Below are 19,857 nucleotides of genomic sequence, written 5' to 3' on the forward strand. Positions count from 1 at the left end.
GGGGCAGCTCCGAAAAAGCCGGCAGCCGCACGGCTGACAGGGAGATTCATCTGGATGACCAGGACATTGAAGCGTTTTTTGTTCGCAACGGATTTGATGTGAGGACTAGAGATGCGTGCGATGAATATGCCCGTGTGCGGTTCCCTGGCCTGGAAGCAACGCCGACGCCGACGCAGGGCTATTGCTCTTATACGTTGAATTTGTCAAAGGATTATTTGCTGCAGTTTCGGCCGGAGGCGTTCATGTTGGATATAGAGACTTGCAGCGAGGTGAAGGCTATCTATGGAAAGTTTGCTCCGACTACGACGTATCTGGGCAAGGTACAGGGCATCGCGACGAATAACCTCGATATCAATACTGAGTCACCAGCGATGCATGCCTACCTGCATAAAAGGATCCAGGGAATCCCGCTATCGGAGTTTCGGAGGAGGATGAGGATGAGTGGTCGTGAGGCCAATGACAAGATATTCAAGAAGAGGCTGATGCGCGGCCTGGCCAAGGTGTTTGCTCTCGGGTTTCGCGGGAGGCGGCCTTTGGGAGACGTGGCAATGCTAGCAGGCAGTGTTTCCAAGGGCAAAATCGGCGAGTCGATGCGGTGGCGCCTGGGTCTTTTGAGCGGGCTTCCTGGAGAAGATTTGCTGAGTTATGTCTCTGAAGCCCAGCGCCGGCTCGAGAGCATCGAGGCGTCTGATTGGTGTCTCACGCACGGAGACGTTCTCCCAGGAAACATGATGGTTGACGCAAAGACTGGGCGCCTGACGGGACTCATTGACTGGGCTGAGGCGGAATGGCTTCCCTTTGGCATGGCTTTGTACGGCGTTGAGGAAGTCCTCGGGGAACATATACCATCCGAAGGCTTCAGATACTATCACGATCACGGAGAGCTGCGTCGAGTCTTTTGGGGCAAGTTCTTGTCCTTGATCGGACGGGATGCGATCGAACCTATGCGAGTAGAAGCAGGGCGAAGGTTGGGGATCTTGCTCTGGAGGGGCATTGCGTTTGATGATGGGAAGATAGATCGCGTGGTGGAGGCTGGGAGAGATGATTCGGAGATTCAGAAGCTGAGACTGTTCCTAGAGGCACCGAGTGTTACGGAAAATTCGGATCAAGTGCGTCACCAGAGTCTCTTTTGGGATTTTGGATATTTCTCGTGTTGGGGAGGTGTTGAATGGATGAGGAAGAGGAAGAGGAGAGTGCAGTTGGGTAGAGGTGGTGATGAGGGGAGAGACTTGGAGTCTATTGTACAGAATGTCGTGGGAGACAAGTGATGATTTTGTGATTTCTACTGATTAAGAGCAAAATAGCCAGCCGGAATAACGAATAATGAAGCATTTTATTTTAATCCATCTAATAAACTTTGCTGTTAGATATTCCATGGTGCATGCACATCGCTCGTTATGGTCAACCGACCAAAAGGTCTCAACTCTTCATTCATCAAGCAGAATGTAAGGCGTAAATGCCCGTCCCTCGCAAGTCTTTTCATTCCTACCACTCATCACCAATACTTTACATTTCTTCAAGAGGCTTAGGTTTAAAGAAAACTCACACACACATACGCACAGTACACTTATAGGTTAACATCAACTACCCAACTCCTTCTACACGCAAAAAAAAAAAAAAAAAAAAAAAATCTTCTTTACACCACAAGCCCTTCATCAGCCGCCTCATCCCTCTCCAACCGCTCCAAACCAGTCCCAACAGCTCCGTATACGCGCAGAGGCACAGGCACATCAAAGCTCTCGCATGCCAAGTTCTCAACTGCTACGAGAACCAACCCCCCCTTGTCGTCCCTCGAAATCTGCTCCAGTAATGGGAACGGCGTTTGCTGCCCCCTTAAGGCATCGTGGCCCTGTGACGGCACAACAAACTCGACGCGAATCTTCCATTCAAAGCTGATGCCGCTGGTGACGAACTCGGGCGTAGCAGAGATGGGTATCGTGGGGGTAAAAACCACTCGCCGGGTGAAGAGTGTGGATTCGGAAGAGGCAACATATACTTTGCGAGTCACCCTGTGAATACTCGAATCGGATCGCAGAGCCAGTGTCGAATCTATTTTTTCTGACGATTCCAGGGTTGCATGAACCGCGTAGCAGGGTATGTCTGCATCTGAAAGGTCGATAACCATGGTCACGACCTCTCCTAAGCGATAAGCAGGCCGGGTCAGCATAACCACGCCGACCCTCTGTCCATTCCGCGCAATTTCGAATCGATTAGCGCTCTGTTGTCCTTGACCAGTCAAGTTGCTCTTCATGATGGCGAGACGGATTGCCTCTTTAGCTGAGGTCGTGTCGTCAAAGCTTGACGATGATAGACGCCGCAAATCTGGGGTCGCCGTCGGGGACAGCAACGAACCACCTGTTTTATCCCCAGGTCGATTTGTCAGGCTGTCGACGTATGATAAAAAGTCGCTCATAGCAGCTGATGCCCCAGGGGCTTCGCGTTCCCTATGGCTCTTCTGTTGCTTCCCAACCATCTTAACTAAGGCCTCATCGCGTAGTAACATGTACGGATTCATGAGATCATGCCCCAGAATCTCGCCATAATTGTTGACACTCCCTAGAACACGGAATGGGACCTCAACTGTCCGAACATTTTGTTCCCTGGCCCCTCCTGGTCTCTGAGTGCCGATGACTAAGCTGTATGAAATCTTGATGGCCTTTCCTTTATGTGTAGGAGGCAGCCCTCTGGGGAGCTTGAATGTGTACTCAAATGAGCGGCTCTCACCAGGAGCCAGCTGCAGGTCGACAAAGAGAATCGATTGTGGTGTGCTCAGTAAGGGAACAGCCTTTGAGTTTGCAACACCACGCATTTCCTTGATGGTGCTCAGCTCTCCACCACCGAGGAAATCGCCCAGAGAATTGCTTATACTTCCCCAGCCAAAGCCCCTCAGGAGGCCATTCTCTCGGCGGCCCGATTCCAGTCCTACCACTCCTCCACCTCGCCCGCCAACAACGGCCTTCTTCTTGACCTGTTCAAAGGGTGCAAGGCTAATAAGCGAGCCGTCTAGAGAGAAAGAGCCCTGAATTTGGGCAAAGCCCATCATCAGCGACTCGGTCCTTGACTGATGCAGGGAGAAGGCTGAGCCTCGTCGCGGATACGACGGTCTCCCAGGACCTCTGGTTAGAGGCTGGGCTACATATTCCGAGGCCAACGTCTCGGACGAATTATTGCTTATCGAGTAAAATTCACCACTGCTCCGTGGTGTCCCTCCGGCCATGCTCGTGCTGGAGAGTATACGGGCGGTAAGGATCGGTCTGTCGGGCCCAGGCGAGATCTGCTCCTTTGAGCGTATAGGGACGGTGGTGTCAACCGGCCCCGTTCTCGGACTGAGAAGACTGTTGCCTGAAGCTTTTCGTGGGCTCGCAGCCGGTTCCGAGTCTGGTGCGGGTGCAGCGGGGAATCGGAATTCGGGCATGGGGCTGGACAAGGTTTTGGATGACCTGCGCTGTACCGAGACAGTTGACGACTGGGGGCTTCTTGGATTACTAGGTATCCGACCAAATCGATCGGGAGGATATGAAGCATTGAATAGCGGGGAGGATATTCCTCTTTGGGAGAAGGAGCCTTGTGAGAATCGGTCAGTCAATTGATGTCCATATTCATAACAAAGATTGCCCAAACAGATGCAATACCTGACTGGGGAGTAGAGGGCACAGTGGGCGGCCCGCGAGACGCAATCTGCAGACTGCTGGCGCGATTATGCGAGTATCGCGGCTGTCGTGGAGAGTTTTCATGTCGCGGCGACTGCGAATGCTCGTCGATGGTGCTGGTGGTCGATCCAATGGACACAATAGACACGGATCGCTTGTGCGCATGGCCCCGGGGCTCGCCGGAAACGACGGGTTGAGGCCATTGGATCGAGCCTTGCCGGCTTCTTGTGCTCGGCGATGGCACGCTCAACGACAGAGCCGCCCGCCTATGGCCTCTGGCCGACGCAGCCGCCTTGCCCCGGGTCTGAATGGGCGACGCCAGCCTCTGTCTCTCGGATTGCGACTGCGACTGGGAGTGCGCGTGAGCCTGCTGCTGCTGCTGCTGGTTCGCCTCCGGGGCGATGTTTCGAAAGGTGACGGTGCATTGGACCGCCTCGCCCGCGAAGACGGTCTGATCGCGCCAGTGGACGAAGACTCGGATGTTGCTGAAGCTGTCGGACATGGTGACGGCTCAGCGCGAGGCGGGAGCAAGGCGGCGGCCAGGACACGGCCGAGCCGACATTTCAAACTCTGTGCTGCGTCTAGCCTTGCCTGGGGAGCGCCGCACAGCTAGGCCTAGGAGTGGTGACGAGAGAGCGAGGTCAAGTGGTGATGGCGGATTGCAGTTGAGGTGGCAACGTCATGGTGTTGAGTTGAATTGAGCAGGGCGCCAAAGCTGCTGTCAATCCAGGCCCTGGAACAATCCGCTGGGGCCGGGCCGCAGCCAATCAGCGCCGGCTTCCCCGCTGCTGCAGGTCCCTGGAAGCTCTGCGCCCCTCACTGGCGCTTCCATGTTTGTTGCAAGGCAAGGATGTCCATACCTGGTTGAATGTACATGTACAGTACCCTGGACGGTATTCAGCACCCAAGTTGGTTAATATCCGTCTCAAATTCAAAGCTACCTACCTAGCTAAGTAGGTAGGTGGTGACGATAGTAGATGCTAGAGGGATATATCGACAGTAGCGGAAAGTAGCGATAATAGCAGAAAGTAGCGATAGTAGCAGAAAGTAGCGACAGTAGCAGAAGTTAGTGATAGTAGAAGAAAGTAGCGATAATAGTAATGTAGATGCTTCAGCAACCGTGTATCTATTTGATTAATGGTAATAAAAGATCTTCATTATGCGTCGTTACGACATTCGGAACTCTCCGTTGTCACTGGGGTACTGAGAAGCCCTTCCCTTCTTTGCATGTGCGCCTCGGTTGCCCAGCAGGGCCGACAGCGGTCGTAAGACGGCAGCCAAAACCCCCATCGTTATCATCGTCATCATAGTGGTCGTGGCCATTAGAGTACTTATCGTGTAATCGAATATTACAGTCCTTTTTTTTTTCTCATAAATTTGGCGTTGATGGTAAGAAAGGAATCCGGGAAATATATTCACAGGGAAACTACACTACGATGAGAAAAAGAAAAATCGTCTTAGAATGAGATACGTAAGTACGACGGATTATAGAGCCGTTAATCTAAAGCTTGTTCTTGTGAGATATGATATCGACGTGTATCGCACAATAATAGTGGTTATATTTGTGATCTTCGTGTCATTTGGTTTCATAATTAAGATACTGGTAGCTATGGTGCATATCAAGAGCCTGGGATACACAAGTAAGGCAGTTTTTAGTTTAGAAGAAATGCCACATGTAGTATTTATTATTCAGTTAAAATCTGGACTCCCCTTCAATTCAGATTCTGGAAAGCAACTGGTGTGAAAATGGCTGGTTAGAGCCAGCACCTGCCCTTTGGTCTTCGATAGTAATTCATGCAATCCTTGTCCTTGCACAATGCGGTGCGGCCACAAATTGGATGAGGATAAGTGTCAGGATCCATGGCATGGAACCACGCGTGGGTGGGCTTGAAATTGTTACGGTCTGTTCTATGGCAAACCACAACATCGCGATGGTAGGTGGTGACCAGACATTTCGAGTTCCACTTACCTCTGGGCCAATGTTCACTCATTTTTACTTCTTGGCCATTTAACCCATTTCCATAACCTCTAGAGGTGAAATGGAGGGCATAGCATTCCAAAAGTCCGTCTCTGCGGAAGAAACTTGCGTGTTTTGATGGATCGACAGCACTCAGTCTCTCGTCATCTCCCGTCTCGTAGTGAAGGCAGTTACACTTGGTAGGATCAAAGCATGCCATCTCCGGTAAAGGATTTGAAGAGTACGAAGGAAACAAAATCTCGGCTGGACCCTGTCGATACATTCGAAACAGCGCCCTCAGCTCCGAGGCAAGCGCCCACCCATCCGAGGTACGAGTGAAAGCGTCGAGGCCGCTATGGGGTTTCCACTCCAAAATGAGAACCACCAGATTATGGTCAGACTCTGCGATCTGGAGACGGGCCCGGGGCTAGGTTGGGGCTTCCTCTGGCCTGCAACGTGTGTCGTGACTCGGATCGTGGCACTCGATATCGAAGTTGTCGAAGCAGGCTTGCCAGTCTCCAGGCTTGCGCTGCTGCCAGTCCGTTAGATGCGCCTCAATGGTGGCCCAGGATATATGGATATGCTCGCACAGCTGTACGGCTCCTTGGCAGCCCAGACACTGTCGCTCCCTTGCGCCGCGATGGTGCTTAGAAGAGGAGGAGGAAGATGCTTGCACATCCTGATGGTTACCACAGGTATCGCATTGAGGGCGGCCACGCAGAGACCTAAATCCGAATTTACAGTGACTCCAATATGCTCGATTGTGGTTAAGATTGCTAAGGTTGGAAGCCTGGATAATTTGTTTGAGCCATCCCTTGACGGGGACATCGCACCAGAGCTTACACTCGTCGCACATCCCGTCTCTTTGTAACCGCTGTCGAAGTTGTTCCCTCAGGTTGGCCGGGAGGCTCCAAGAAGATTCACTCAAACTCTCGTATGTCAATGATAGTTGGAGTAAAAGGGGGTTCATCATATCCGATTTGTTGATAAGACGCCGGAAACTCCAGGAGACACGCCGGAGGCAGTGCATGGCGAGAATATCGTCGCCTAGGAAGTGGATGATATGAAGCAGGAGTTCATCCGGTAGTCGGCAGATGGGACTGCTGTTATAATTGTAGACTTGCACTGCTACTAACGGGTCCATGGTTCGCTGCAGGTCACCCAGAGTAGGGAATAGTCGAGGTTGCTCTGGTTGCCCAACTTTCTCCTTCCCATCGTCTTGTTCCCTTAGACAGTCGCTATTCTTGAATGGGTAGAACTTTTGGGCCCATCGCATGAGAACAAACATATTGGCGAATGATTGCCGCAAGAACTGGCGTTGTCGGAACTGGCGTTTTGGGTAGTGATGCGAGGGTCTCAGGAGATGGCCAGGGTATTCATACTAAGTAACTATGCTTGGCTATATTCGATTTTCACAAAGAAGTGTCGACGATTGATTAGGAGATAATCTGAGCAGGCAAATCTTTTCGACAATTGAACAACCGAGTAATTGTTGGTAGTTGTGGTGGTTAGAACAAAAGCATATATCGAAAGTTTCAGTTTACTTCCCACACAAACCCAGAATTTACTACTGCTACGGAGACAGCTCTCGAAAGTAAGATAAGGATCAATCCACTGCCAATAAAAGGCTGTTTTGGTGCTAAGTACCTACGCGTATGTACATGTACCTGCGTAGTAGCCCGAGAGAGGGACCGAATCATACATAGGAACGTACATATACCCGCCACCAACATAAATTTGTTTATTTAAGTCCTATTCCAAGACCAAAAAGGCCGCGGCAAGTTTGTTCTTCGCCGCTGAAGATGTCTCTTTTGCTTCAGAAATTTAGCACGCACCTTTTTATTTTTAAAGTCATGTTTTATAATAATGCGGTATTCGATTATATTCTCATGGAACAAGAGAAACAGCCTGAATCAGTTGTAACTCGGACCTTGATCATGCAGCTATTTCAGAAAACTATTCATTTACTCCCAGGGTGTATTTTCATCATAGATGGACTTGATTAGTGCGCGTGGCTAGGCTGGGGCGTTAATCAAGCTGGTGACTCTCAGAGCAGATTTTAGAGAAGCTGAGACAAGCAGTTGCAGAGTCAGCGACGAAAATTATCATTGTTAGTAGAGGTGAGGCTGCGATTCGAACTGGTATTGAGAGCATGGGGAGCATATGTACAAATAATAGAGTATAACATTCTTCCGGAAGATGTTAGGAACGATACCGAAAACACTCTAGAAGTATTTTTGAGAAGAGATTACCTCGGAAAAACGAAGCTCTTACGAAAGAAACATCTCAGAAAATGGCAGAGAGATGTGCTGGGGCAGTTCCTTTGGCCCGAACTGCAGGGAGATTTATTACAAAGAGGAAAGATTTCGAAACAGCTGCAAGCTGCAATTGACAAGACTCTTTCTGGTCTAGAAGATCTCAATTTAAGGAGCTGGGACAGACTTTCTCAACTTCCGGAAGATGACAGAAATCGGGCCCTTCTATTGCTCTGTTTAACCGCATTTGTAGCGAAGCCCTTGGCTCTTACTGAACTGATAGAGGCTTCTGTTGTCAGTATTGATGGCGATGAATGCCTGTTGGGTGATCTACCCGGTGTTATCGATGATGAATATATTAATAGTGAGATGGTTGGCCTCTGTGGCTCACTTCTGAGCATTTATTGAAACTCGACAGACCTTGAATCTAGCAGAGTGGGACTCACTCACTTCTCTATAAAGCAATATTATCTCTGCAATGATCCAAATTCTGGAAGCGTTTCAGTGTTTGCAAAAAATGCGCAGATTTTGTAATCTGCTGTTTGAAATGTGCCGCTACTGGGATCTATTGTCGAGACAAGTCTTATGAATGGATGTCTCAATGTGATGCATGATGACAAGGAATAATAGTTTGGGCCAACTGAGATATGGACCTTTGTAAATAACAATAATGTACATTTGGACAGGAGATATTGACACACGATAAATAGCCTGCCTAGGTATGTATCAGACTTCAGAAGAATCCTATTTATCACGGCAACAATGACTGTGATCTCATCTAGCATTCACCAAAACATAACTTAGCATGGACGTCCAAAAAAAAAAAAAAAAAAAAAAAAAAAACCATCAAACGAGACAAATACAAGCAGGTGTTTCATCTGACTAAAAGTGCTGTGAAAGGGGGGTTGGACGGTGTTTCCCGTTCGAGTGATGTACCTTGACCAACGCTCTTTCCCCGCTGCTGTGTGGCGCTGTGGCGCTATCGCCTGCATTTAATTCCCAAGTCCGTTCAACTCTGTTTCTATTACTTACAATCGAGCTGGAAATCATCCGAGAATCATCTAATAACCATCCAAGAATCACTTGGGAAACACCCACCATCAATAGCCATGATTGGAGATTCGCCCAAGGCAGAGCGCGAGCCATGCTCTCAATCGCCTTCTCTGCTGACGGCGCTTCCCCAGGAGCTTTTGAGTTACATCGTCGGCCAGCTAGAGAACAGCGACATCAAGAACCTCCGTCTATCTTGCAAGCAACTTGCCAATGCATCGGCCCTGCGCATCAAACGCGTCTTCCTCTCTGCGAACCCGCTTAATGTCAAGGTCTTCCGCGCAATTGCCGATCATGAGGTTTTTCGCCACGGCGTTACCGAAATCATTTACGACGACGCCTGGCTCCCGCGGTCTGCTTTTGATGCCGAAGCGGTACGACGGCCCGAAATGTTAATGACTAACCCTCCAGCCCCTCTTGATCTGTGGGACTCGCAATATTATAGAAGAACTGAGGGCTCAGATGAGGAGTGGTTTCAAAGTGCGCGGCGGGATAACCTGCGGGAGATTGGTATTCATAAAAATCACGTTAAAGGCCGATGGGGTAGTCTTGCAAGGGCAAAAGAGGCGGAATGTGAGATGTCATATCAGGCATCATGGGCATACTATCAGAATTTGGTCCGCCAACAGGATGAAGTCATTGCATGCGGCGCTGATATAGAGGCTTTCATATATGGTCTCCGACGATTCCCATCATTACGAACCATCACCGTCACGCCTGCCGCCCATGGGATGTTATTTTGCCCCCTCTACAAGACACCAATGATTCGAGCCTTTCCATTTGGCTTCAACTATCCTCTTCCCCGCGGTTGGCCAGCACGTTATGAGTCAGACGATCCTTTGCAGGCGGTGCCATGGGTCAACGAGCATGACGAAGCTTGGGCTGCCCAAATCAGAGATAATTGGCGTGGGTTTCTACTGGTTGCTCATGCAGTCGCACAAGAGCGACAGCACCACCGTGTGTCCGAGTTTCTTATTGATTCCAATCAGCTTCACACTGGGATTGGCAGTCGCCTGTTTGAACAGCCTTGCGAAGCGTACACAGATATAGCATCGATTCTTGAGCTTCCTGGCCTCCGACGTTTTCATCTCTCCCTTAATGTTGAGGGACAGCATTTTTTTCACTGGAAAGCTTTTCGAAGTGGTCTCATGAGAGATGCTCTTGCTAAAGCTGTGGATTTGGAGCAATTTGCCCTAGAGACCGATCTGGATCTGGAAGAGATAGATGAAGAAGAACCCCCCTCGTTGGACGACTTTATCCCAATTGAGTGTTGGCCAAAGCTGCAACACCTCAAATTGTGGAATTTGCATGTCAGGAAATCTGATTTGCTCTCATTTTTGGCCAAACTTCCGCAAACGCTACAATCAATTGAGCTCAGTGCTCTCTGTTTTTTTTATTATGAGGGGGGTTACGTTGATCTGCTTCAAGATATGCACGACATCCTAGGTTGGCGAGAACGGAAGATTCAACCAAGAGTCAAGATGGCTATACCTCATAAAGATTCCTACAGAGACGGACAGACTATCCACGTCGATAAAGAAATAGACGAGTTTTTATATGGCGATGGCGATAACCCCTTTGCAAGAGAATCTCACGATGGCGAAGTGCCTCCTCGTGGTGCGGGGGTTCTGCGTGATGCATTTGTTGAGGAGTTGGAGCTGCCTTGGAAACGTCTTCCATCGCAAGTTCGTTAACGACACCTCCAACACCTAGCTAGATGCATAGCAGAATCTCATAAAAAGATAGCTTTGTCCGTTCAGCTGCCTGTATGGTCGACGTGCAAACATGAGCACCTAGAACCAAACCCCGGGCCCCAAGCGAGTAAATACAATTGGGCACAGGCGACACCACTATGGCCGCGGATACCGCTGCAGGCATCTCTGGAATCGATATTATACGTGTACATACATAGATACACTGTCGGCTATCACTACCTTTTGGTAGAACTAGAAACTGTTACTTCTAAAGCCCATACCCTGGCAAGAAGAGACCAAACTGTCACAATGGACAAGAGCGCCAGCTTGACGGAGAGAAAGACGAAGCAAAGCAATGGTATTCTTGGAATATCCAAATAAGCCAACCGACCCATCTTAGCTCCAAGTGAGGATGACTTAGCTGCCAAACCCACACGGGGGTGCTTGTAGAAAACGGTGACACCCTCTCCCGAATGACAATACCCCAATTCAAAATGGCAGGAGTGGGACCCGGCCAGCTGAAATAAATAAGGCGAGGCGTCGGAAACTTTAAGCCAAGGACGGCTGTAGCACAAATTCCTCCCTGCCACAGCACAGCCTTTCTAGGCTGACTCTGGAATGCACATACCCTACTGGTGTGGTTTGTCTACGAGAAGAGCTGGGCAATCTTGTTTTTGTAGAAACCCAAAACATATCTCCAAGTCCGATTGGTTTACTGCTGGTAATAAGCTTATTATCCCAAATCCACCGCTGCCAGATATTCAAGCTGTGATCCCAAGGCATGATGAAAATTCTAGCTCGGGAACACAAGGCTGTTTCTTGGAATTCTTGAGAGGATCTGCCCAGGTGATTAATGGCAAACCCCGAAATCTCGTATTCTCTAGTCTCTTCACCTCCCAAAAGTCAGCCGAAATCACCGTTCACGAGACGAATCGAAGGGATTCTAGGTGTGTAGCACCTAAGGATCCTCCTCAAGTTATGCACTACGTAATTTATGAAGCCCTCTTCCGAGACATCATCTCTTGGCGGCGTCGGGACAAGATGCATACGGCTACCCGGCCTTGGGAAGGATCCTAAAATTTCCCTCACTGGATGTATCATGATCAGGTGAGTACAAAGTTTGGCTTGCTGTAAGTCCGGCTTACGGAAAGAATATCGTGAAGGATGTGAAGGCGCTCCCCATCTCTACGTCATCTGAGTCGTGTCATTGCGCTGTGAGGGGCCCGTTTAGGTGAGGCTGAAGATGATGGGGGAGAAACCCCAGAGACATGCCGCATGCAATTGCGGGTTGCGGGTTGCGGGGAAGAAACAGACGGCAGTGCTAATTGCACCATCAGTTCAGCCGCAAAAGCCTAAGGATACGCACATAATTGATAGTCTTTGCACGGCAGTTTGTGGTTTATTGCTTGTGTTTTTTCCCATCAACAGTTGTAGAGATCCCTTAAAGTCCAACTTGGTCGGACTGATGAGAGCCCAACTGATCCACCTTACGGGGCGGGACGCCGGGAGGCCGGAGATCCGGGGCTAAAGTGACATTGATCGTGACGACAATGGCACCGCCTTAGCACACATGTAGGTAAGCAAGTGCTGGCAAATGGCTTTTACGAGGTGAGAGAAGAAATGTGTGGCGTACAGAGCCACAGCTAGCTTGGGCCGAAGGATGCTAGGCAGTCAGCTTATATTTATCAGCCCGCATCGAACTAATTCTAGTGATCCTTTAAAAAAAGAACATTCTTGCTTGGCAAAGTATATTTCGTATTTGCACAGTTAGGGCAGTAGGCAAAAGTCAATATAATTATAGAGTGTATGTAGCTAATAATAGGTATTCAGAATAAAGAAGTCATCTATATAAACAGCTCTTCCTCTTACACTTAAATCATTCTCACAACCTCATCAGCATCAACAACACAAACACAAACACTACTACAAACAATAACTACTCTTCAATCACCTCTCAACTCTACTCAATAACTTATACCTTCATCAAAATGCATTCCGCCATCGCCTACTCTCTCTCCCTGTTTGCCCTTGCCGTCTCTGCGGCTCCCACCGATCCCACCGCTCGGGCTGCAGGCACTGTTCAAGTACAGTTTTCAAACGATGTCACCGGAGCAAATGGCAACGCCCGTATCCCTCTTGACGGGTCTCCTGTTAGCCTTGGACAGGCTTACGCAAACACCAACCTGGAAAGAGACGGAACTCTCTTTGTTACCAGCCTCCTGTTCACTGCCGATTTCCAAAACGTGGCATGCACAGTCCTGAGGAACGGGGTTACTGTCGTTGCCAACATTAACGACCCCCACCAGGACTTCCAACGATTTGCCCAGAAGCCCGTGGACTGGCAGAATGGCTTCACAATCAGCTGCACTAAATAAATGGCTTAGGGTTTTTGGAAGGGATCATGGGAGGGGCGTCGGTTTGGTTGATTTTTATTTCATTTGTTAAGGATGGGACTGCGATAGGCTTAGCACAAATAGCCATAAAGGATTAAACATTCGACTTAAGGGTTACATCATTTAGTTAATGTATAGAAGCATAAGATGCATTAGCAATATACAGACATTCATTTCAAAATCTGTCCGAGTGATTAAATTAGAGAGATACAGCAATTGACCTAATCACAATATGTCCGAATAGCTTCATTCTTGATTTACACTTTTCGTTGGGTCCAAGAGAAGATTGGGCACCGAAGTCCACGTTCTTCAGCGAAGAAACGCCGTGATCCCTTGTCAGGATGAATACGTCGAAACACCCTCCCAAGGGATCACATACTGCAATTCCAACCCCATAACCAAGCTTGGTCTTGCCCAACATAGTTGGGAGTAAAATGATCATCAGTTGAAACTGAAGGATGCTCCTCGTCTGTTGCAATATTTGGCGGGTACCAAATTGCTATGTTACAACATTAGTGGCGGAGAAGCGTAAAGTAATCATTCTTAATTTTATACTTACCGTGCTCGAAATCTAAAAGCGCTTCGGCCATGGATGGGTTTTCACAAAATTCAAACTCCGTGCCAACATCTGACAGTGCTGATGAGCCCGGTAAAATTGGCTGTTCATCTTGTGGTGGACTTGATGTAGGATCTGGGTTCTGGTTGGCAGATGTAGAAACATCTCTGGCTGTTGACGACTCCTCGCTAGGCGACGGAATCTCAAACAAGTTGCTTATTTCCTTGGCCATGACCAAGGATAAGAGGTTTCGTAAGATATCGAGTCCCTGTGCTGCGGCAATTGACTTTGGTTTCAAAATGGTTTGCATCTCCATTAAACCACGGATGCCAAGTTTCGATTCATGGGATTCGCGACTAAGCGGATCGAGGCTGGTCATGATACAGAGTGTAACGCCAGCAGTGAATAGGTGGAGGGAGACAAAAGTAACGGCATACGTGTCTGATACTTGTCGAAATATTGGGTTGGATCCGATACGTGAGACCTGTAGGGCAGCATCTCGACAACACTGCACTGAACGTTGAAATGGATCGTCGCACGATCTACTATTGGACGGGTCCGCATTTTCCGTGATCACCATTTTGTATGACAGTAGCGGCCGGTGGACGAGAATTCTGGCGTTTTCGTAAGCTAATTTAAGAATCAGAGCTTGGAGGTGGAACAGTTTCTCAGTGAATGATTCGGTGCTCCCCGTCTCAGCACTGCTTTGAGCCGATTGTTGTTGCAAGGTAGTTGGTCGTAGTTTGGTCGGAAGAGCTTCCTGCCACTGGGAAAGTCTCTCGTCCAGATCGGCCACCTTGGCGATCAGACTCTGGAGTCGCGAAGAATCGTCCACAATCGGCCGATTTTGCCTATCAAGGTTTCTATGCGTGCCATAAAGATCCGTCAAGGCACACCTGACAATCCTTGACAGTTTCGACATGGCACATTTGAAGAAGAGTAGGTTCGGTTGGCCAGGATCTTCATCATCGGTAGTAGAGACAGAGCAACCATCATGAGGATTTAATTCCTCAACATCGCAATCGCTATCTGATATGCCCAGAGGGAAGCCGTACATCATGGAGCAGAATGTCTCGATTTCGTACACCGCCCACCAACACCGCTGCCTAGCAGCAATGGTGGGTTGATCGAATCTTTCCTGGTCAGCGCCATGAGATGCCATCTTCCGGTGCAGATTCAAGGCCTGCGCAATACGCAGTCCACATCCACAAAGTGGCCAAGCTAGCTCTGGTTGTCCATGATATAGGTAGTAGCTGCCCAACAGTACGCATGTTTGCACAGCTTCCAGTGACCCTAGTGACAATATGTCCAGCAGCCTTAGCTTCATTGTCATAAGAATTTTATTCCTCAAGCTTTCCGGGTCCGTCCCTTGACTCTCCAAAGCCTGTCTCTGAGATGCGGTAGTATACTCAAGACTGATTGCACATACAGATAGGAGTACAGCTACGTATCCAACTTGGCTAGTAGAACCTGCTGGGAGGGCTTGTCGTCTACCTGGCTCGTAAAGCCGTTCAAAGCGGTTCCTAAAGTTGCGCTGGTGAAACAATAGCATGAACCAGTGAATGTGATTGAAATAGTTGTTCACAAGCAGTGAGGCAGAATCATGATTAGGAAGAAGTGCCCAGAGCTCGCCTATGAAAGAGTTGGGCAGGCTAGGCCGCTTATAGTCATGTTTCGATGTAATTCTCAAATGTCGAGACAATACCCTCTGCAGCGGATTTTGATTTGCTTGTTTTCGCCTTTCGTGGCTAACAGTTGCCCCTGGACGTATCCATTGGCTCGCTGAGAATGCCGATGTCTCTCCTTCTTCTGGTGTATTGGCATGGTAATGGTGGAAGGCCTGATTATACGTTACAAGTCGTCCTGCACAACACGAGGCCCAATGATCTTACCTCGTCGACTAAGACCATGGTCGAACTTGAATCCCACGCGGCCGGAGTGCGAGAGTCCGGATCTGCCATCGCTATATTTGGACGATGACTGGCATTACCCACATCTACCCGAGTGTTTCCGTCGTTACTTTTACTACAAACTGGACTGTTATCTGTGCCACGCAGTCTTTTTGCCGCCGGACTGTGGTCGTCCATCCGGTCATCGTGCTCGCGTGCAACACCGGAACCTCTCTTCGCTGCGCCAGTCTCAACTATCCATCGTGATGTTTGGAGAGGACGGCAGGCAACGTTTGACCTCACACACAACGTGCAAGGTCGCTGAACATCGCACTATCACTGCCTTGTTAGTTCAATATTTCCGACTACGGGGATATGAGGTTCAAAAGCAGTGGCAAACTTGCTTTGAGTTTTTGTTTGCGGCATCGCTCACACGCACTCCGAACTTTACTAGAAACGTGTCTCTTAAAAATATAATCTTGACCCTGAGAAGCCATATCGCATTATAGATGTGGGCTTGGAAGTTGAGCCGCAAGATCTGGTGTTACTTCTATGAAGAGAAGGTTGTGAGGCCGGTGGATGAATTAACGGCACTTCAGAAAGCTAGATGCTTTTGGCAGTCTGTTCCACCGGCCCAATCAACTTGCTAGCTTGTAGTTCCGCGGTGGCGTCCCTCTAGGTGGCTCTTAGCTGAGGTACTACAGATTCACTTCCGGTGGAACGGAGTTACCTAATATGGTAATTTCCTCCAGCGGAACACGCTTCGCCCTCATCATTCTAAGCAAAATGGCCATACATTGAAAACTATTAAATACTCGAGCCTGAGAACAAGCTACATGAAGACTTAGGCAATATTTCAAATCGCAACTACAAAATTGCTCTTCCTACACAAAACAGCAAAACTCTCCTACAAGATGGCCGCCACTGAAGGAAACTCGATACAGGTGACTCTGCATCAAATCGCCAAGATGATTGACCATTCCTTGTTACATCCGACAATGACAGACGATGATATCCTCGAAGGGCTTCGTATCGCCAAGAAGTATTCTGTGGCGACTGCTTGCGTCAAGCCGTACCTCATACCGATGGCAAAGAAAGAATTGGAAGGCAGCGATGTCCTTGTATGCCCCGTCATTGGGTTCCCTCATGGAAATAGCACCACGGAAGTGAAAGTCTTTGAGGCTGAGGCAGCTGCTGCAGCCGGTGGCAAGGAAATTGATATGGTTATTAACATCGGCAAGGCTCTCGGGGAAGAGTGGGATTATGTGTCGGATGAAATTGCACGCATCAACGACGCTGTCACTAAGCACGGGGCCACCCTGAAAGTCATCTTTGAAAACGACTTTCTTCAAGAGAAGCATATTATCAAACTCTGCCAGATTTGCTCTGACATTGGGGTCGCTTTTGTTAAGACATCTACTGGATACGGATTTGTCAAGCAAGCAAATGGCATGTACTCTTACAAGGGGGCAACAGTGCCTCATCTGAAGCTCATGCGGAAGCATTCCAAGCCAGAAATCCAAGTCAAGGCCGCTGGAGGTGTACGGACATTGGATGACCTTCTTCACGTCATGTCACTCGGAGTGACACGAATTGGTGCCACGGCCACAGTGGCCATCATGGAGGAAGCTGTCAGGAGAGGGATCACGGAGCAACCCACAACAGTCACGTTCAAGCCCATTGATGATGGTGCTTCGGGAGGTTATTGAGTTTGACGGCCGTAGGTTTGCTTAATCTTTCAAGCATAACAAAGTGGACTATCTTATAGCATTTTGTAGCTACAAAGAACCAGGGATAGAACATAATGCGTTCCTTTATAGCACCAAATAATAGTGTATCTCGACATCCGTTGTGAAAGAGAAAGACAAAAGAATCTTGCAGTCGATACTTTCTTGAAATGTTGTCAGATGAAATACCGGCAAATTCCGGGTTTACATCAGAGTACCTACTTTCTACATGTAGTTTAGTAATCGCCTACATTAGGTCTTGCTCCAGCCACAGAGGTATAACATCTCAGAGGCCGAATTTCATTTCGCATCTTGTTTTTGTTACAGGTACTGTCTTCGGATTGCGTTGACAGAATATTGACAGCATGGCGGTAGAGTCTTGCTGGGCTATGCTGCATGTCTCACGGGCCAGGCTGGAGGTAATACTGCTTATTTCAGCAATCTAGTGGTTCTCAACACCTGTGTATATGTGTAAAGCACATCAGATTTGCACTACATGATTTTAGTAAAAAGGTATCGCTGGCAAGGTATTTACTCGATGGACAGATGCAAATATTCGGATTCTGGTCGCAATCCCGATCCGAATCCCTTTCACAATGAATAACCAAGTTTGTCAGCGGAGGAGAGATGCTAAGTGCGTTTATCCAAATTGAAAAGTAGTGTCTGGCTCAGAGTTGACGTTGCATTGTCGTCGGATCAGGTGCGGAATGTTGAAATGCACCGAAGAACCGTTCTGAGGCTACCTTTGCCAATTTTGCAACAATGTTGAACCCCTGCGATTCGGCCGGATTTGGCGAGAAGCTTGCCCAATTCCAATGTTCAAAAGTAGCATTCTAAATTAGATAAAAGGCCTCGCCCCGAACAACTGGCCTAAGGCTAGACGTAAATCCATTCCTAAACCTACAATCTCCGCTCCTCGTCGGAGCTCTAATTCCCATGCTCATTGCGATTTAAAGTCCACTGAGAGCACATATGTGATAGGTTGGGCCATTTTCATCCATAACGCTTCATTTCGAACATTTCGAACTGGAACACCTCAAAGATGCCGATGATACTAGAGGTACACCATACAAATCGAAATCTCTATGCCGATGAGGCTAATGATGTGTACAGCTCATCATCGATGTTTGTAACTGGTGGAATGGCGTCAACAAAATAAAGGCAAATCTAAAGCAAAAGAGTCCAGATGCAATTAAGCTTGGCGTCTTGTCGGCCGCTGGAATCAACTTCCCTGCAATTTTTGATCCGGTACAGACTCATCCAGGTGTCGTCATTACCGCCATTGCCGCGAGATCGAAAGCAAAAGCAGAAGCGCAAGTCGCTAAATACAAACTAGACGCAGCTAAAGTATATGATTCCTATGAAGAGGTTCTCCAGGATCCTGATATCGAGGCTGTCTACATTCCTCTTCCCAATGGCCTACATCATAAGTGGGCAATAAATGCCATGAGAGCGGGCAAACATGTGCTGATCGAAAAGCCTATTACTTCTAACGCCGATGAAGCCAAAGAGATCCGGGATTGCGCCAACGAGACTGGCAAAATTGCTCTTGAGGCTTACCACTGGAGATTTCACCCTGCGGCCCATCGGGTTAAAGAAATCGTCGAAAGCGGGAAATATGGCCACCTCACGTCTGTCTTTTCAAAAATGGTTTTACCCCCTGGAACTCTAAGCTCTGACGACATCCGATTCAAGTACGAACTAGGAGGCGGAGCTTCCATGGATCTCTGCTATGTCCTTTCTTCATCTTTGTACTGGGCCGCCGCTCCCAACGATGTAAAAGGGACCAGCTTTGAAGTCTTATCAACGAAGCCTCAGCTCAGCAAACGCGACAAACGAGTTGATGAAAACATGGACGCAACCATCACAATTACTAACGCCGACAGTGCCAGGTCACCGGTCAAATGCACCACTGTCTGTCAATTGGCAACGCCCAAGTACTTGGGCTTCATACCACAGATGTGGGGTCTGACACCATTGGCAGTGCTGGAACTAGAACAGGCCAAGATTGAGTTTACTTCCTTCAGTACGCCATTTATTGGGCATAAGATTATCGTTACGGAGAAGAGCGGCAAGAAAACAACTGAGACCTGCTACACTGGTGGGCCTATATGGGGCGAGAGGGGCCAATCTTGGTGGACAACGTACAGATATCAACTCGAAGGTTTTGTTGATCGTATCAAAGCTACCAAAAACCAAGAGAAATATAATGGACCCTGGGTTGATTTGGATGAAAGCGTTAAGCTTATGGAGATTGTGGATGCTGTCTATGAGAAGTCCGGGATGCCAAAACGTGGGGCAAAATGAAGGCTACTGGCCTCGAATACTGTTGTTTAATTGGAATTTTTGTTGCAGTTGTGAATGTAGCTGTCACTATGGTAGCGATTACAACGGCGGCTGGTCTGTGTGAGACGTTATTTGCCTGCTCTTCTGTACTCTTCGCTTCAATATACCACGTTGTCCTTCCTATGTTTGGCTGGATTTATAATTGTATTTATGTTCCAAGGTTAAGATTCAATTCAAGTTCTAACACTGGTCTAAGTTTGCCCGAGATTCCCATAATGGTAAACCCTGAACCTTGATAATGAACTTGACCAGTCCCCAAATTTTCTACTACTTTAAGTCGGATGTGCTTCAAATCTTTATTATTTTTGCTTATATCCTAGATGTTGAACAATTTTAGCTC

The 19,857-nt window shown here is 48.3% G+C and overlaps 8 protein-coding genes across 8 annotated transcripts; 5 read left to right on the forward strand and 3 right to left on the reverse strand.

The window, feature by feature from the left end:
* Positions 1–68: 68 nt before the first annotated feature.
* Positions 69–1,055, forward strand: TRIVIDRAFT_136505 (uncharacterized protein; the record flags this gene model as incomplete). Its single annotated transcript, XM_014095459.1, has 1 exon — positions 69–1,055. A coding segment is annotated over one exon (987 nt), but the record flags the coding sequence as incomplete, so codon positions are not given.
* Positions 1,056–1,636: 581 nt separating this feature from the next.
* TRIVIDRAFT_195623 (uncharacterized protein) lies at positions 1,637–4,152 on the reverse strand (the record flags this gene model as incomplete). The annotated part of the gene is made up of 2 exons (XM_014095460.1): positions 1,637–3,564; positions 4,074–4,152. 2 exons carry the CDS (start codon positions 4,150–4,152, stop codon positions 1,637–1,639), a joined length of 2,007 nt encoding a protein of 668 aa, XP_013950935.1.
* A 1,882-nt stretch (positions 4,153–6,034) lies between these two features.
* On the reverse strand, positions 6,035–6,895 carry TRIVIDRAFT_65511 (uncharacterized protein; the record flags this gene model as incomplete). The annotated part of the gene is made up of 1 exon (XM_014095461.1): positions 6,035–6,895. The coding sequence occupies one exon, from the start codon at positions 6,893–6,895 to the stop codon at positions 6,035–6,037; it is 861 nt and encodes a 286-aa protein (XP_013950936.1).
* Positions 6,896–8,907: 2,012 nt separating this feature from the next.
* TRIVIDRAFT_184111 (uncharacterized protein) lies at positions 8,908–10,606 on the forward strand (the record flags this gene model as incomplete). Its single annotated transcript, XM_014095462.1, has 1 exon — positions 8,908–10,606. The coding sequence occupies one exon, from the start codon at positions 8,972–8,974 to the stop codon at positions 10,604–10,606; it is 1,635 nt and encodes a 544-aa protein (XP_013950937.1).
* Positions 10,607–12,503: 1,897 nt separating this feature from the next.
* Positions 12,504–13,176, forward strand: TRIVIDRAFT_217058 (uncharacterized protein; the record flags this gene model as incomplete). Its single annotated transcript, XM_014095463.1, has 1 exon — positions 12,504–13,176. One exon carries the CDS (start codon positions 12,595–12,597, stop codon positions 12,979–12,981), a length of 387 nt encoding a protein of 128 aa, XP_013950938.1.
* Positions 13,177–13,724: 548 nt separating this feature from the next.
* TRIVIDRAFT_133632 (uncharacterized protein) lies at positions 13,725–15,212 on the reverse strand (the record flags this gene model as incomplete). The annotated part of the gene is made up of 1 exon (XM_014095464.1): positions 13,725–15,212. A coding segment is annotated over one exon (1,488 nt), but the record flags the coding sequence as incomplete, so codon positions are not given.
* Positions 15,213–16,358: 1,146 nt separating this feature from the next.
* Positions 16,359–17,153, forward strand: TRIVIDRAFT_40517 (uncharacterized protein; the record flags this gene model as incomplete). Its single annotated transcript, XM_014095465.1, has 1 exon — positions 16,359–17,153. The coding sequence occupies one exon, from the start codon at positions 16,359–16,361 to the stop codon at positions 17,151–17,153; it is 795 nt and encodes a 264-aa protein (XP_013950940.1).
* A 1,060-nt stretch (positions 17,154–18,213) lies between these two features.
* TRIVIDRAFT_65506 (uncharacterized protein) lies at positions 18,214–19,478 on the forward strand (the record flags this gene model as incomplete). The annotated part of the gene is made up of 2 exons (XM_014095466.1): positions 18,214–18,231; positions 18,285–19,478. 2 exons carry the CDS (start codon positions 18,214–18,216, stop codon positions 19,476–19,478), a joined length of 1,212 nt encoding a protein of 403 aa, XP_013950941.1.
* Between the last annotated feature and the right edge of the window lie 379 nt (positions 19,479–19,857).

Source organism: Trichoderma virens, assembly GCF_000170995.1.
Source record: "Trichoderma virens Gv29-8 chromosome Unknown TRIVIscaffold_90, whole genome shotgun sequence".
In the NCBI taxonomy this organism is placed as follows: domain Eukaryota; kingdom Fungi; phylum Ascomycota; class Sordariomycetes; order Hypocreales; family Hypocreaceae; genus Trichoderma; species Trichoderma virens.